This window comes from Sus scrofa, chromosome 1, assembly GCF_000003025.6.
Source record: "Sus scrofa isolate TJ Tabasco breed Duroc chromosome 1, Sscrofa11.1, whole genome shotgun sequence".
In the NCBI taxonomy this organism is placed as follows: domain Eukaryota; kingdom Metazoa; phylum Chordata; class Mammalia; order Artiodactyla; family Suidae; genus Sus; species Sus scrofa.
The window spans coordinates 188,703,528-188,721,757 of record NC_010443.5 but is presented as its reverse complement, the minus strand read 5'-3'; the positions used below and the strand labels follow the sequence as shown (position 1 = coordinate 188,721,757).

Below are 18,230 nucleotides of genomic sequence, written 5' to 3'. Positions count from 1 at the left end.
CTTAGTGAATGAGTACTCAAATGTTTAAATTCTCACCTGGCCTTCCTGCAGAGGGAGGATATGGAAATAAAGAGACAAGCTATTGATATTTTGCTGTATCTAGAGGCTATGTGTGATAATTTGTTGCAGTTATAGAGATTTTTTTTTTCTTACTTGGAGTTTATTCAAATACTCATTTTTTTTTTTAATGGATAAGGTACTATAAAGCTTCCTACACAAGTTTACATCACTTTAAGCAAAATTAAAATGTGAAAAAATAGGCATTTGCACAGCAGCTTGGCAACACAGAAATTCTCTTCTGTGATCACACTTCATCACTTCCTCCCCTTCCTATCGTCAGAGCTTCAGGCTGTTCGCTGGCACTCTGGGCACACACAGCCATTGCTGTTCTTCCAGCCCATCAGTTCCCAAGGGTCTTAACTGCCTTTCATTCCCATCCTGAGCCCAAGACTGTTCATTTCAGTTCTGTCCTCTTGAATTGTTGACTCCTCTACCCATGCTCCTTGTGTCAGTTCACAAATCTGAGTCAGCCCCGCCATCCACAGATCAGAACACCCAACCTCTCTAACCCTGTTGATTGCATCCATAGAGATCCTCGACATTAACCAAACCCTCTTTACTTTCATTGATTTCTTTTCGAGTCCTTACTGTATTTTTCTAGATCAGTGCTGTGCAGTAGAAATATAATACAAGCCACGTATGTAATTAAATTTTTTCTATTAGCCACATTAGAAAGTAAAAAGAAACAGGTAAAATTAATGTTGCTAATATATTGTATTTAATCCAGCATATCTAGAGTATTAGCCTTTAAACCACAACAACAAAATCAATATAAAAAGCATTTAGATACTTTTTACATCCTTTTTTTGTACTAAGTTTTAAATCTGACATGTAGTATATATTTGCAGTATACTTTAATTGAGACTAGCCACGTTTCAAGTGCTTATCAGCCATTGTGGAATGCAGGTCTGGATCTCTCCTAACTTCTTCAAGCCCTACTCCCATCCTCCTCAGTTTCAGGAGGAACTCATGACTCTCTTTCCAGGGAAGACTTGAGTACATCTACTTCAAGCCACTACATGTTGTTCCCTTCCCACCTTAGCACATATTTCTAGCCATGCTGATACTTTGACAAATGTTCATCCATCTTTACCCAGCCTTTCATTCTTCTTCCTTCTTTGAAAAGAAAGAGCTGCGAATAATCCCATTCTTTCACCGCCTTCTCTGAGACTTTGCTCAAATATCTCCTCTTTCCAGGATCTTCACTCCTCACTAATACTCCCAGGTTTGCTCAACTTAAGTTTTTATTGTCGCTATTCCCCCAACTACCATTCTTTTTAACATCTTCTTTATTACTTTGAACTTGCCACTACCACCCCAACCCTTTACAATATGTCTTTCATCCCCACTAACACTTCATACCTCTCTCTGCCCACTTAGGAGTGACTTCTCAGTCTTCAAAACCAGTGGTCCTTTCTCATTTCACACTGTAGCCTACCCCTTCTGAAAGTTTCCTTCTTCTTGACTGCCTACCCCTTCCTTCTGGAAGTTTCCTTCTTCTTGACTGCCATAACCAACACTGTTTGGGGACCCTTTCCAGACAGGGCTCCTTTTAGAGCTTCACTCAATCCTTTGAATCCTAAACTATGGTTCATCCTCTCTTGCAACCCTTAGTCACTCCTCTCTTGGAGGTTCCCTTTACTTTCATGTCTTCAATCATTATTTCCACTCAGAATGCACACAAATAGAAATAGTCAGTTCTCTTAACCAAATGTCAGTTCTGCATTTCCAGTTGCATACTATATATATCCATGTGAATATCATTGGGTACATGATAATAAAGTCCACTTTAACTCAAGGCTACTATGACAGAGCCTATAAAAAGAAACCATTTTATTCCCAGGCCTCTAAAAAATTAGTTAGTATTGTGGGTAATTATTAGTCTTATCTCATTTGTGATCCCTATCCCCTCTCTGCCCCAGCTGTGTCAAAATGCTCTGCTTTAATGTCATCTCAGCAGAACCTAGAGGTATGAAAACCAGTGTCAGTTTTTTCCTAAAACAGTGCTCCCTCAGATTTCCTATTTTTGTCAGTGATACTAATCACTCTGTCACGTCACCCAGCTTTGAAATGTTGTTTTCACCCTTAATTAGTTCTTCCTCCTTTCTCCCACAGCTAATTACTCACCATTCTTGTCAATTAATCCTTCATAATATTTCCTTTTATCCGCCCATCTCCTTAACAAATTGTTCACCACATTCACAAACCATCCCACATCCTTTTTTTTTTTTTATCAATTCCAGTACTGTCCCTTCCTTGAACTCAACTTTTGCCATCTCTGATAATACAAGATATATTGGCATTGACGCAGTATTTCTAAAAATGATTATTCAATCTTCCCAGCTAAATCTTAAGTTCCTTAAAAACAGGAACAAAATTTTATGTTCTCTCCATTCCTATTCTTACTAAATAAACAGATAACCAATAACTGTTTACTGTGATTTCCCTGAAAGAAAAAAATTATTTTCACTATAAATATCTAGCTCAGAAAGCAGATTTAAATATAATCGAGTTGCCCAAAATTAATTTGGCATACTTTGGGGGACATCTAACATCCAACCACATGATGTGAAAGACACAACTGTTTTGTTTTGGAAAAGAGCATCCACCTTAGGGTTTGACCTTGCTTCTCCTATTAACTTGTCAGTATACTAGTCTCTTCTGGCTTCCTCACCTGTTACATACCTGTCTATTGGAGTTTATTGTGAGGTTTAAATGAAGTAGTATCTGAAAATGCTTTGAACATTTTGGAATCTGTGTAGAGACAGTCATGCCACAAAGTACCCAGAACCAACACACCACTGACGGTTTAAGACAAAACTTTTGGAGTTCCCGTAGTGGCTCAGTGGTTAACGAACCTGACTAATATCCATGAGGTTCGATCCCTACCCTTGCTCAGTGGGTTAAGGATCCAGCGTTGCCGTGACCTGTGGTCACAGACATAGCTCATATCCCACATTGCTGTCCCTGTGGCTTAGGCTGGCAGCTGTAGCTCCAATTTGACCCCCTAACACCTGGGAACCTTCATATGTTGTGGGTGCAGCCCTGGGGAAAAAAAAAAAAAAGTTTTGTTAACCTCCTAATTAGAAATCTCCAGTGATTTTAGCAAGTTGACTGAAAGATCTATTGTGCATTATATCATACTAATGTTACTTAGTTAACAGTTAATGTTCTCTGCCCACAGCTTCTTCAAGAAAAGCCCCTACCTGGTGCCTGCCATTCTCAGGCTGTTTGAACAGAGCTCTAGAGATGCAGAAGGCTTTTCTAGAGGTCACACTATTTTTAACAGGTGTTATGCAATTTGTTAAGTGGGGGTTCACTTGAAAATAGCAAATTCTGTCTCTTCTTTGTCTGAAAACTGCTTTCAGGGTCTCCTGTGCCCTTTACATCATCTCAGGGGTGGGTGAGCCTACTGTCCCTAGCACAGATCATGCTGTCCTATAATGTGTTTGTTCTAAATGTGTCTTTCATATGAATCTTGGGGCATCATAAAACAGAAGATTACAATTTATTTATTTACATGTACGTTTTCTTTTTTAAAAAAATATATTTATTTTGACATCCCTGGCATGTAGCACAAAGCATGACACTTAGTACTCGCTCAATAAATACTGAATAAATGAACAAATGTGAAAGAGCTAAACACTGCAGATAATAGTGATATTTTAGTCTCCTTTTTATTCTCCTTCCCCCATCCATTATGCTTAACAGAATAAATCCTAGGAAACTCCTAGGCCCCGGGGGCCTTTAGCCCTGCTGATCTAGACTTAGGCCTAGGCTTACCCCTATTTGTTGTCTCCAGATCCACTTAAACCTAAGGGAAACTAGACTTCCTTCAGGTGCCCAGGGATTTCTTGTGTCATGTCTTCCAAAAGATCCCTCTTCTCTGTCTGAAAAAGATTATTACTTTGATGCTCTATTCTCAATAGACTGTTCTAAGATGAAAATCATTTAGTGAAGTCATTCAAAAATTGTGTTAATTGACAATCCAGTGTTTAATGTTTTATCCCCTTCTGGGTCTTTGCATTAAAAAGAGATGAACAAGGAGTTCCCATCGTGGCGCAGTGGTTAACGAATCCAACTAGGAACCACGAGGTTGCGGGTTCGATCCCTGGCCTTGCTCAATGGGTTAAGGATCCAGTGTTGCCATGAGCTGTGGTGTAGGTCTCAGATTCGGCTCGGATCCCACATTGTTGTGGCTGTGGCGTAGGCTGGCGGCTACAGCTCCGATTAGACCCCTAGCCTGGGAACCTCCATATGCTGCAGGAAGCAGCCCTAGAAAAGGCAAAAAGACAAAAAAATTTTAAAAAATTTAAAAATAAATAAATATGACCAAGAAAAGAAAAAGACAACCAATACTTTGAAGATTAATCCAACAAATGAATTTCTAATAGTGGAATATCAGTGTGACTGGTGATTGGGCCTGGGAAAAGAGAGAGACTTTAGAGCAGCAGTGCTTTTCTTTTGGTCCTAGAAACCAACCTGCAAACTGGCACTACTCAAAAGAAAAAAAAAGAAAAACTTTGTTTCACCTCTTCGCTCCTTCCTACATTGTGGAAGTATCATAGGAGAAAATAAACAAATTTTTCCCCCAACAAACTATAGTAGCTGACTACTATAACCTTAGTGAGTTAATATCATTGGTGTATTAGGTAGTGGTGAGTAGGAAGTAGGTGGGAGTGAATGAGAGATCAGTTCAAAAGTGAATTCTCTCTCCAGCTTCAGATTGCTGGGGTATCCTCAGCATGTTATAAAAGATCTCCCCTCCCACATGAAGGCCCCGATTTACTCTCCAGCCAGCCTGAGGTAAGTCTGCTGCCAACATTCCTTGTATCCCCTCGATAGTGTTGGGATTGTCACTAGGCTGTGTGTCCTTTTCAGTTCTGTTCTCTTATCTAGTCATGAACCTGAGTATGATGAGAGCAATTCCCTGCTTTCTTCAAAGCAGTCATCTCCATTTTCCTTTGAGCAAATGACTGGCGCCTTAAAACAGGTGCCTCCAGGTATGCTACACATGAAGCTGGTAGTGTAAGCAACTGCCACTTTTATTTGGTTATGAGATAGGAATGTTGCATCTTACTTTTCGCTTTCTGAACATTTATTGACATATATTACATAAAAACCATTTGTCGTGACTATGTGGATAGATCTCGAGGGCCTTGTGATGAATGAGATAAATCAGAGAAAGACAAATACTATATGATCTCACTTATATGTGAGATTTAAAAAAGCTAAACTCATAGAAACAGAGTAGAATGGTGGTTACTAGGGCTGGGGGTGGGGGTGGCAAATTAGGGAGATGTTGATGAAAGGGTACAAACTTGCCACAAGTAGGTAAATAAGTCCTGGAGATCTCATGAACAGCAAAGTAAATATGGTCAATGGTACTGTATTATAGACTTCAAAGTTTCTAAGAGGCTGGATCTTAAATATTCTTACCACAAAAAAGAAATGATAATTATGTGAAGTTATGGAGGTATTAGCTAATGCAGTGGTGGTAATAATATTGCAATATACAAATATATCCAATCAATGTGTTGTACACCTTGTTATATCTCAAATGTATTTCTAAATTTAAAAAAATGTTACTTGCCTAATTAGAGAATAAATTTGCATTCATTCTTCAGTAAGTCCTCTATGCTTTTTTCATAATCTAGTGCCTGGAATACTCAAACTATTTCTGTTTTGTATCATATTTGAAGCACCATAGCTTTATTCTTTTAAATTTAATTTTTTGTTTCTAAGTAAAAAGAGGGAAATGACTGAATGATAGATGTGATATAGATCTTAAAGCTTGTATTCCAGATTTTTAAATCACAGAATGTAAGTGAACAAATCATATGGTCCAAAATGGTTTAATCCACATGTCAGCTCCAGGGATTCTTGAGATAGCTACTGACACTTCTGTTCTGCTCATTTTGGAGGCAAGTCATACATATCTCTTATTCAGAAGCCTTTGGCATTGGCTGGAGTCTCCTGGACCTGCTGCATTTGTCTCTGAAGACTCCACTCGTCCAGAACCTCTGTTTTCATTGTTGTTGCCCCTTCTCAGCAGGAGGGACATGTGTGTGACTGACATGCTTACCCGTAGGCACCACTGAGACACTGAATTGTACGCAGGGCATCAAGATGCTTCACAGTGTCCTCCGCATTTCAATCTTGTTAGAAAGTCACATAATTCAGGCCACTATACAGGTGACGTAGCCCACTGAGATTCACTCACAGAGATATTGTCACTAGAGATTCAATAGCCTTTTCTTATCTGTGAATTTATAAACTATTCTTGGGGCTGGAAAAGCAAAATGGAATGACAGTGGGTACCCTGGAATAGCACTGTGTCTACTCACCTGTTTAAGAGCCAAAAGCTGGTGAGAACCTGTAGCAATCACGGCTTTGTGGAATGAGCCATAGCAGCTCCCCCAGCGGCAGTGCCAGTGTTAAGTGGTGTGTGTGTCTCTCCCTACAGCTATTGACCTGCTGTACTGGAGGGACATCAAGCAGACAGGGATAGTGTTTGGGAGCTTCTTGCTGCTGCTCTTCTCCCTGACCCAGTTCAGCGTTGTGAGCGTCGTGGCCTACCTGGCCCTTGCTGCGCTCTCGGCCACCATCAGTTTCCGCATCTACAAGTCTGTTTTACAAGCTGTGCAGAAAACCGACGAGGGCCACCCTTTCAAGTGAGTGTCCCCCCTTGACAAGCCCTTGCCCCGCCTCTCACACGCTCTTTCCTCGGCCTCAAGTTCAGCTCCTGTGCACTTTGGGTCATGCTTCTCTGACACCTGACAGGTCTCATAGAGTCTCTAACATTCTCTCTTTTAATACCTAATATTTCTGGTAAATTTCTAAAACAAACTCAGTTATTCTATGAGTTTATAGAATATGCCTATTCTGACACTTACTGCTTTATTGAGCTTTATAAATTTTAATTACTACTAATTGAATATTAAATATTTATCTTTAATGTAAATATAATTTATATAACATAAATTCTTTTTGTGAATTTATGAAATGTGAAAAACATTACATTTATATTTAATATTAATTTTATACTTGTTAATAATAGTAATCCTACTTCATTATATGTATACAGTGTTTTATAATTTAAAGAGTGTTTCAAGAGTTTCCTGGTGGCTCAGCAGGTTAAGGATCTGGTGTTGTCATGGCTGTGGCTCAGTTGCTGCTGTGGCACAGGTTTGATCCTTGGCCCAGGAACTTCTACATGCCACAAGCACACCTAAAAAAAGATAAAATTAAAATTAAAAAATAAAGACTCTTTCAACAATTGCTACTCCCAACTCTGTGAAGAAGGCAAAATATTATAATCTCTATTCACAGATGGAAAAAAACCTCAGGTTCTATTATAAAGCAACTTGCTCAAAGTCACATGGCAGTAAACAGCACAGAGTCAGGTCCAGGGTGTTTGGATTTTTATTTCTATGCTTTTTGTGGAAGTTTAATATCAAAGGGCCAACCTTCTGAGGAATGCAAGCTTCATGAATAGTGCATCCTCTTGTATTTTTATATAGGGAAAATCTGACTAAATGAACACTGAAGAAGAGGACTTTTTGTTGCTTGTGTACATGTGTGCGTGTGTTGTTGTTGTTGTTGTTGTTTTTGTTGATGTTTTGGTTGCACCTGTGGCATATGGAAGTTCCCAGGCCAGGGATCAACCTATGCCATAGCTGTGGCAACACCAGATCCTTAACCCACTGTGCCACAGCAGAACTCAGAGGATTTTTTTTTTAAAGGCAATATATTAAGAGGATATATGAAATATTGCACAGGGAGATATTAGCACTGACAGCTGCATGCTACCTGACTCTACCCCACTTTACTCCTGATTCTAGCTTATAAGGCCCACGTATTTTAGCACTGACTCTCAGAGTCATCCCCTCGCCTGTTGCTGACCCCAGAGTATAGGTCCCACTCCTGCACTGAGTGGTGTCCTTACCTCCTGTAACTGAGAGGTATTTCTTCATCCTGGATGAGACTTGTGGATGCTGCTGCATAATAGCTTCTGAGCCAGCCTCAGAAATTCACGGGTGATGCCTCTGAATTCTTCTTGACTGACCGTCTCAACCAGTCAGTTGAATCAAGGCCTCAGAGAACCATGCTCTTAAAAAAGAGGGAAAAAATGCCTGTGTTACGGAGACTTGCTGACAAAAAGGCAAAGGCTGTGTATCAGATCTCCTTCCCAGCCTCTGGTTCTTGGCCTCAGTGTCAAACACAGTAATGGTCTGATCATTCTCACCCTTGGGAGGGATTCTGTATTCTAATGCAGACTTAGGGGTCTTCTGGGCTATAACTTGGCTGCACATGCTTGCATCCCAAAGGTGGGAATGTCATCTTACAAGGGTGAATGACATGCCTACTTCAGTGACTCTAGCCTGTGACCAGTATCCATACCTTAGAGTCCTGCCCTGCCCCAGCCTCTGCTCTCAGCCATCTAAGTAAGAGAGGCCGGTTTCTTCCACATTTTTCCCAAGGCTGGCAAGTTGCGCTGAGGACTTATCTCTCACTTGACTTATTTCTTCTGTAAACACTAGGACTAAGAGTCTAACTACAATTAGTTCAACTACTTTATCTTCCATTAGGAGACAAGATTTAAAATTTGAAGTAACAAATGAGATTTTCTGTTTTTTTTTCTAAAAAGGCACACAGGTAAACATAAACTCCTTACAACTCCTTCCAATTCTGTTTGACTCTTTTCCTCTCCATTCTCAGAATTAGGAGATCACTAGGAATATCCTCTAGGTGGACCGTATGGCAGAGGAAGGGAAGGAGAGAGAGAATAGACCTCTGGGTTGGGACATGGGACATGGCCAAAATAGGAAGGTGGATTGATTTTTATATATCTCAGGAGCCTAGTTCATCTACCCAAGAGTTCAGTTTAACCATTTGAACAAATGGAAAATGCAATGGCTAAAATACCACTCTTGCTAGAACCAGCGAGCATTTTAACACAGCCCAGGTCAACTTGCATCTTTCAGAGCTCTCTAGATGATCTTGAAAGTACTTTTCAGAATTTACATGTGAAATCTTAGAGTTTCGATGACAAATAATAATTGGCAGCTAGGATTTTCAGATATTTTAATTATTAAAAAAAGAATTCATTCATCTTCATGCAGCCAGGAGGAAATGAGGAATTTCACAATCGCCTGGTGGGTCAGAGACTTGAGCAAGTGAGCTGATTTGGGACTGACTTTTCTCTGCTCCCACCCAGTTGCTCTCAGTTATCAGTTCCCACTATAGTGTTGCCTATGGGAGACAGAAGCAATCGCAGTGCTCCACTAGGTGCCATGACTCTCCTGTTCCCCAGTGCACTGGCTGTGGGGGTAGGGGTGGTGCCCTGCAGCTGCTGGCTGGTATAAACCCTTCAGGATGACCTGGTAGTCATCCTCAGAATTGGAGGAGGAGAACCTACCTGTTTGATGATTCCCTGTGATGGAGTTCTCTGTGGGGGTGCTTTGTTGACAGGGCCTACTTGGAGCTGGAGATCACCCTGTCTCAGGAGCAGATTCAGAAGTACACAGACTGCCTGCAATTCTATGTGAACAGCACGCTTAAAGAACTGAGGAGGCTCTTCCTCGTCCAGGACCTGGTGGATTCCCTAAAAGTAGGATTGCTCAAGCCATCCCATTTCACAGTCTTGAGTTTTGTTTTCCCTAAATGTATAGTGTTATAAACTACCATGTGACGGAGAATAAAATAACAAGTGCTAATTGTATTCTAGAGTCAGGAAACCTGCAGCTGAATGGTACCATGGAGCTCATCCAGTCTAATCCCCTCATTTTACAGATGCTGGAACTGTGGCTCAGAGAGTTTAGGACACTTGCCTGAGGTTGCCCAGAGAGTCACTGACAGAGCTGGGATCAAACCCAGATCATACAACTTCTAGTCCTGTACTTTTTACAACACTCCAGATTGCTGCTTCTCCTTACCGCTTTCAATTCCCAAGTTAATTTCCTAAAATTAATTTTAAAATAAAAATTTAGTGTAGGGAATGTAAAAATTCTTTGAAAGAAATACCAAACTCTGCTAATAAGACGTGTAGGCTATGAGACAAGCACCTGAAGGTTCAAGGACCTTGCAGTGCTGAGTATTATTCCTGGTGTTTTCATTGAACTCGCTGGGTTTTTTTTAATAAGCTGCTGCGACCTCCCTTACATGTAAAACATCAGAGGGGCGGGGAGCCCAGGCGGGGTTGTTGTGAGTTCCCCGGTCTCCCAGAGCACTTTGTGCACAGCAGGCAGGGCTGCTCCATAACTGAGGAAGAAAGAACATAAGAAAAGTGAGTGATGAGGCCTTGACCTTCAAGGTGCTTTGCTGGAATAATTTCTTGGCAAGTAATGAGTAAAAAGAGACAGCAGGGAAATTGTAATTACTCACCGTAGGGCTTTTAAGGTGAAATTTCTCTTTATGATATCATTATATTATAATATAAAAATTGTGGACTAGAAGGGGGATCGGCAAACCTTATCTACAAAGAGCCGTATAGTAAATATTTTAGGCTTTATAGGTTACACAGACTCTGTTTCAGCTACTCAACTTTGCTATTATAGCAGGAAAGGAGCCAAAGACAATACATAAACGAATGACTGTGGCTATGTGCTAATGAAACATTGTTTGTGAACACTGAAAATTGAATTTCAAATCATTTTCACATATCATGAAATTTCACATATTATTCTTGTTTTGATTTTTTTCAACCACTGCAAAATGTAAAATCCATTCTTAACTCATGGGCCCATACAAAAACAAGCCAATGGCCAGTTTTCTTACCTCTACCCCAGATTATTATTTCACTGAGTCCCTCAAATCTTACAACAAAGAGGTCCAAAACGTTCTGAGAAAAGTAAAGATTAGATCATCTTTCTGTGAAGAGCTTTAAATGCTGTTATATTTCCCATTGAAATCGTGATGTAGTTTGCCTCAAATTTTAATATAAAGAAGTCAATGAAATGAGACTTCTCTGTCATGATGGTGTTAGAAGCTCTAATCATCATTTCATTCTTTAGTTTGCAGTCCTGATGTGGCTCCTAACCTATGTTGGCGCTCTCTTCAATGGCCTGACCCTGCTGCTCATGGGTGAGGACAGATAAGTGTGTTATGTCTCCCTTCATAAACTCTGAGAACATAAAGCTTCCTAGGCTGTTAGCTTGGTTGGATGGACTCCTAATAACAAATACCAGATTCTCGGAGTACAGAGCCTTTCCCTGACCATCATAGTTCAATTAAAGGGCACACTATATATGACACAATAATAATGAATTTCTTAATCTCAAGGGTTTTTTTCTTTAACCATAATTGGCTTATTTGGCTTCAAATATATATATCTGCTTCAGTGGCAATTATGTATAGAAATTCATATTCCTCATAGGAGGGCATTCCCTCCGTCCAGGAATAATGACTTAAACATCTGTGAAGGTCTTAGCCATATTTTTGTTTTCCTCATGGACTAGCCCTGCCATCTTTTAGCTAGGATGCTGACTACTGTAGACAATGTTGTGATATTATGTAACTATATAACTTGCATCTATAAGTTTATTCTTACTTATGGCTCTCAGAATTTTAATACTATATTTGTTTTTCATCCCAGCTGTAGTTTCAATGTTTACTCTACCTGTAGTGTATGTTAAGCACCAGGTAAGTTCTATGCGGTATTAGTCATTCTTGTTAAATTTTGACCTCGTTAATTTTGGATGTGCTCATGATTTCTTCCTCTTGGTAGGCACAGATTGACCAATATCTGGGACTGGTGAGGACTCACATAAATGCTGTCGTGGCAAAGTAAGTTACATCGTGCAGTTCTTAAAAAGGAGAGACATCTGAGTCAGGCATTTGAGTGGATTAGGGAGCAATAATAAGAGGGTAATAAAATAATGGGTTGATTTATGATCATTCACTTATGAGCCATATATTCACACCCTTCCCAAATACATCATTTCAGAAATTAAGTATTAATTTTAAAACTCCCAATTAAACAAAATTTTCAGTGGTTTATTTCAGAGATCATGATGAGTGAGTTTTAATGAATGAATGATATTAAGCTTTACCTGGGAACTGGCTCATGTCCAAGAATAAGATGGGTTGGAGGTAAGAAAGAAGTCTGTTTCAGAAAAGTAAAATTAATTTATAACAGCTTAATTGAAATAAAAACAGCAATTTAACATATTTTCAATATTTTAAACGATAAACATCATTAATTTTAAACCATTGAAATTATTTTTAAAACTTAAAGCTTTTTTTAATCTTTAGAACTTTTGTCACATTTTAAATTACATCATTTCAACTTAACATTAGTGTGCGTTTGCTTATTTTATTAACACTTTCCTTTTTAAACCTGTCTTAAATAAACTCTATTTTATGTCTGCTTTCTATATGAGATAAAGATTCCAGTTATAAGTAGCTACAGTTAATATGTTCATTAAACTTAGTAGTTTTCCTTAATCCTTAATTTAGTGTTTTTAGCTGTGTCTTCATCTAAAATGGTAGTTTTTATGTTGTCATTATTACTCAATATTTTGTTTTAATCAAAAGCTGACCTAGGCTTCAGCTACAATAAATATCTCAAAAAAGACCAGACTTTTTTTTTTTTTTTCTTTTTAGGGCCACACCCACGGCACATGGAGCCTCCCAGGCCAGGTGTCCAGTTGGAGCTGTAGCCGGTAGCCTATGCCACAACCACAGCAACACTAGATCTGAGCCACGTCTGCAACCCACACCACAGCTCACTGCAATGCTGTATTTTTAACCCACTGAGCAAGGCTAGGGATCGAACCCACATCCTCATGGATACTAGTCAGATTCGTTTCCACTGAGCCATGTCAGGAACTCCAAGACTAGACTTTTTTTGACATGAACTCTCTAGTAATCTTAGAGGTATGTGGCTAGACCTAGGTGATAGTCAGAATTAAAGGGAATTATTTTAGATAGTCAAAGTTGTATGAAACAAAACAAACAAATAAAAAAAAAACAAGCACTTAGTGTTCCTCTGCCATTTGATTTGTGTATAATCAGTTACAGTTCTCTCCTGAAATATATAAAGATTTTTGTTTTTTACTACGTATTGCTTATACTCTTTCTTCTTAAATTCATGGTAAATTTGGATCTGTATCAGATCTACAGCACATTTCAAAATGCCTGAAAATTATCATTTTAGACACAAATGCAAGTAATACCTAATAAAAAATCAACAAATTGAGGGTAAATATTTATTATTTTGTATTAAGAAATGGCAGCATGGTATACTATAAAACTTGGTGGTTGCCAAAACCTGGGGAACTGTTGAAAATATGAATTCCCAGACTCTACATCAGATTTGTGGAATAAGAATGTCTAGGATAAGGGGCCTGTGATCTCTGTTTTAATGAACTCCCTAGGTGACATTTTGGCAGTTAGAACTATCTTCAGAAACTACAGCAAAGAACATCAGAATAGGAGCTTGGAAACTGGATGACAAAAGATCTGGTCCTCAGCTATCCAATACTTAGTTTGGGGATCTGGAACAAATCACATTTTTCATTCGATCGATTGGTTGCTTGCTTCCAAAAAGAGACATACCTGTTATGTTCTAGGCACTGTGTGTAACAGGCACAGAGAATATAAAGTTCAATGAGATGATCCCATCCTAGCAGAGCTCTCAGCCTACAGGTGCAGATAAAACCATAAAGAAATAACTCTAAGACAGCATAAGAATGACGATAGAGTTGTACAAAATTATTAAGGCCAGGGAGATAAGGAAATTGCTGTTCCCACCTGGAGGGAATAATAGAAAGCCCCTACAATGAGAGTCCTTGCTAGCATAGGTGGGTCCTGTTGCCGATTTTTCTGTGTCCTCACATAGCAGAAGTGAAAGGAAAGACTCTCTGGGTTCTCCTACATAGGGCACTAATCCTATTCCTGAAGATTCCACCCTCATGACGTAATCACTTGCCAAAGGCTCCACCTCCTAAAACCAACACATTGGGGGTTAGGTTTCAAATGTGAATTCGAGGGTGGCAGTGGGAGGGTGAGACATTAACATCCATTCTGTAGCAGCCCTGAAGGATGGATAAACACTCATCAGGTGGATGATGAGGGGAAAGACATTGCAAGAAGAAGTAATACAGGTAGAAGCAGAAGCATGAAAATGTAGGACAAGTTCAAGAATCAGTGAGTCAACCAGCATGTATAAAGTTTAAATGAGTAGAAAGGTCAACTAAAAAGGGTCTAGAAAGAGAGACTGAGGTCAAGTATTGACTCCTCTAAGGAGTTACGACTGACTCAAAGGAAACAGCCTGTCTTTGATGTTCCTATGCAGAGGGTGATGTAATCAGACTTGAGTTTTGCACAGATTACTATGACAGTCTAGTGGGAGGAGAATTTTAGAGGAAATGTGATCAGCTAAGAGGCTATCAGAATTCAAACAAAAGTGATAAGGCTTAGGCCTGTTAAAATGGAGAGAAAGGAGAGATGGCAGAGAAATATGATGTATGAACATATGTATACAATGTCGTTGGTTAAATTAAAATTGGAAATCAGAGTTCCCGTCTTGTCTCAGAGGTAGCAAACCGAACTAATATCCATGAGGACATGGGTTTGATCCCTGATCTTGCTCAGTGGGTTAAGGATCTGGTGTTGCCATGAGCTGTGGTATAGGTTGCAGACACCGCTCAGATCCCACGTTGCTATGGCTATGGTGTAGGCCAGCAGCTGCAGCTCCAGTTCGAGCCCTAGCCTGGGAACTTCCATATGCCATGGGTGCATCCCTAAAAAGAAAAAAAAAATAGAAATCAAGGATGTGAAAACAAATGAAAAGTAAACATATTAACCATGAGGACTAGTATGGTTTCTGTAATTGAGCTTCATTCATATTTGGCTCTGAGCTTCATGGTAGCCAAGAATAAACAGAGAAACTGGGTAAGTTATATTGTTCTTGTTTATCAAAAAGGAGGAAACAGCAGTTCTTTAAGAGAATGTTTTGCCTAACACTAAATTTTGAAGATTTCTTGGTGGGCTCTAACCCCTAAGGCTCCTTCAGTCTCTGAAATTCTGATTCCATGTTAGAAAAATTACCAAAAGAACTCACACAATTTTAGTTAAACCATTAAAGACATGATCTTTGGAATCAGACAGACTAGTTTGAGTCCATTTCTGGCATTTTTTTTTTAGCTATATGAGTTCATCACAAGTGTTATTTGACTCCTTAGGCCTATTTCCTTATCTATATTTTGAAAAGATCGTGTCTATAAAATACTGTTACAGAGATAGGAAGCACTCAGTTAATATTAGATGATCATGACCATGGTCATCTTCCTCCTACTGCTTAGAGATTGGCAGGTGTGGAGACAGTCCCAGACTGGGTCAGGTGACCTTGGTGCCCTCCCTCCTCTATACTGAGTGGATGGATGACCAGGTCATTTAACCTTTCTATGTCACAATTTTCCAGCTCTAAGCAATAACATCTAATAATGCTTATTAGAGTTTTGAAAGTAAGGGAAAAGGGTGAAAAATTTTACAAGATAAAATAAATATTATAGAGGAAATAAATAAGGTTTAAATAACTGAAAATCTAATAATGAATCTGCCTCAGGTGAATACAACTCTCCATGTCCTGGTGAGTTATATTCTAGGATGATAAAATAGCCTGAAATTGGGCAGAAACTGTCTTTATTTTCAAGTGAAAAGAACAGATTCTATAAATCACTTTTGATGAATTGAATGCCTACTCTCAAGCAATTCTAGAATGAATTAGTAAAAATGTAGGTAAATACTCAGATCGTTCTATGATCACTAAACTGAGGAATCATACAGCCTGTTCTAGCCAGCAAGACTTTGGATTTCAGTAGAGTACTTGAAAAGTCTTCTTGGTGTCCTTGAGGAGAAAATGGAAATGGTCCAGGTAATAGCACAATTGGTAGAGTTCTAAAAAGTCGAAATAGCAGATTCTAAGGATGTTTGTTAATGCATCAAATATCTGTCCAGAGTGAGGTGTAATAATGTGACACAGGGCTCTGCTCTTGACTCCATTACTTTCCATCCCAGTACTTCACATGATTATGTGAAGAAATCAGTCAATAAATTGACATCTTTATATGCCTAAAATGCTATAATTTAAGGGATGTGGTGGAGTTCCCATCGTAGCATCCATGAGAACACAGGTTCGATCCCTGGCCTTGCTCAGTGGGTTAAGGATCCAATCTGGCATTGCCGTGAGCTGTGGTCTAGGTGGCAGATGCAGCTTGCATCCCAAGTTGCTGTGGCTGTGGTGTAGGCTGGCAGCTGTAGCTCCGATTCGACCCCTAGCTGGGAACCTCCATATGTCAAGGGTGTGGCCCTAAAAGAAAAAAAAAAGAAAAGAAAAAGACAAGGGATGTGGCTTCCTTGGGTTATTCATTAGCTAATTTATACTTTCTTATTTTTGCATAGAAATGTATTTATAGACACTCATACCTAAAAATCATCTTTTGGAATATTTAGCTATTTGGTCACTTAGCTAATTAAAGTAACAACACCTAATGATGTCATAAAATGATTTCATTAATAACACTTGTAATTTACTACCTTTTGACATTATCTTTTTAGGATTCAGGCTAAAATCCCAGGCGCTAAAAGGCACGCTGAGTAAATCGATATCCCACCGGGGACTGGACATCAAGAGGAATGTCTGAAGTGGTAACAGCTCTGTCTTACATGTTACTGCACATTGATTGTTTCTCCCCCCAGTACCATAATCTTAGAGACAAACTTTAAAACAGCTATTTTTAGGCTGTTCCTGTACTCTTAGAATATTTGAGTCACTTGTGTCAAGCACTAAAGTATAGAGAAAAGTGTATTAGATGTGGTTTTTAATTTTGTGTTGCTGAAAAAAAAAGTGCATGATGGCGAGAACCCAAGTTATCTTTCTTTTGTCGGTGTTCTTCTCCTCTCTGCAATGCTTCTGTAGCTTCTCATGTTTCCTGTGGCTAGGCCTTTCTTGCCCAGTGCACACTGATGCAGTAGTGGAAATCGCTTATCTGTCTTGGGTTGCTGGTTGGATTAATCTTTAATAACAATATATAGACTTGTAGACTAATGTTTAAGTTTTTCCAACACACACAACATGAAAATAAAAACAAGTCGACCGTACTTAGGATAATCAGTTTTGTATAACTTAAAATAATTAAATAAATGAATAAATCCAAAACAAACATGCAGTACTTTTGTTGTGTGAGACGGATGGACTGATTTACATGTATGGTAACTAAAAAGTACCAGCATGTTAACTTTATTACAATTTGTATTACTTTCTCTGTAGTTCCTAATGGACTTAATTATGGACTCTGGATATTTGCACTTATGTACTTGATACTGAATGCATAAATAAATGTTACTAAATGTAGAAACTTCTCCCTTTCTTCTCATGATCTTACCAGAAAATGCAAAAGCTCTAAGAAATAAAATCTCATGTGGACATGCTGGACCAAGCTCTACTCGTTTCTAAGACCATGTAATCCAGCTCCAACCTGATCCATGGCTCCTCTGTGTTATTAATAGAAATCCCTAAAGATTAGTAAAACTGGGAAACACTTCATATTGTCCTCTGTAAAGTTGATGCAGATAACATAAATAGTTTTTTAAGGCTTGAAAATGATATGAATCCTTCCGTAAACTTCTTATAATAGTATGCAATGCAACACTGGCACAAAGCAATTATAATTGCTATGAACTCACTCCGTAGTTATTTACTGAGCATCTACTCTGTGTCAAGCATGAAGAACAGGGCTCTAAATAATAGAGACAGTAGTTCCTGGCCTCATCAAACTAAGTCTTCTAATGATTCCATATTACTTTTTGCAGAAGTTTAGTTGCCTATATTATGTCACTGTTAAAGGCAAAAGTCAAACATGATGAGATAGAAGTGGATGAAATAAAAATGGAAGAGAAAAGGAATAGTTACTTACATAAAGCTGCCTTTGACCAGTTTGGACTTGGGTTCAATAAGTACTCATGGAGTAACCATTCTGTGCAAAGTGGTGGATGACAACACAGGCAACTACTGGACACTGTGTCAACAGCCGAGATGGAGGGACATGGGCGGCAGCTATATGGAAATTCTCACAAAGTAAAAGGCAGCATGAAATAAGAGCTGCACTATAAGATTAGAGTAACAGAAGGATTCTCAGAGGAAGTAGACTTTGGGGCTCTGGGTT

General features: G+C 39.0%; 1 protein-coding gene across 2 annotated transcripts in view; it reads left to right on the top strand.

Annotated features, from left to right (window-relative positions):
- RTN1 (reticulon 1) overlaps positions 1-17,498 on the top strand; it is a 221,596-nt gene extending 204,098 nt beyond the window's left edge. For both annotated transcript variants that reach the window (NM_001244640.1, NM_001244641.1), the window contains 6 exon segments: positions 6,527-6,734; positions 9,535-9,673; positions 11,076-11,145; positions 11,657-11,703; positions 11,789-11,847; positions 16,624-17,498. In NM_001244640.1, the coding sequence (NP_001231569.1) occupies positions 6,527-6,734; positions 9,535-9,673; positions 11,076-11,145; positions 11,657-11,703; positions 11,789-11,847; positions 16,624-16,666 (566 nt within the window). In that variant the 3' untranslated portion in view covers positions 16,667-17,498.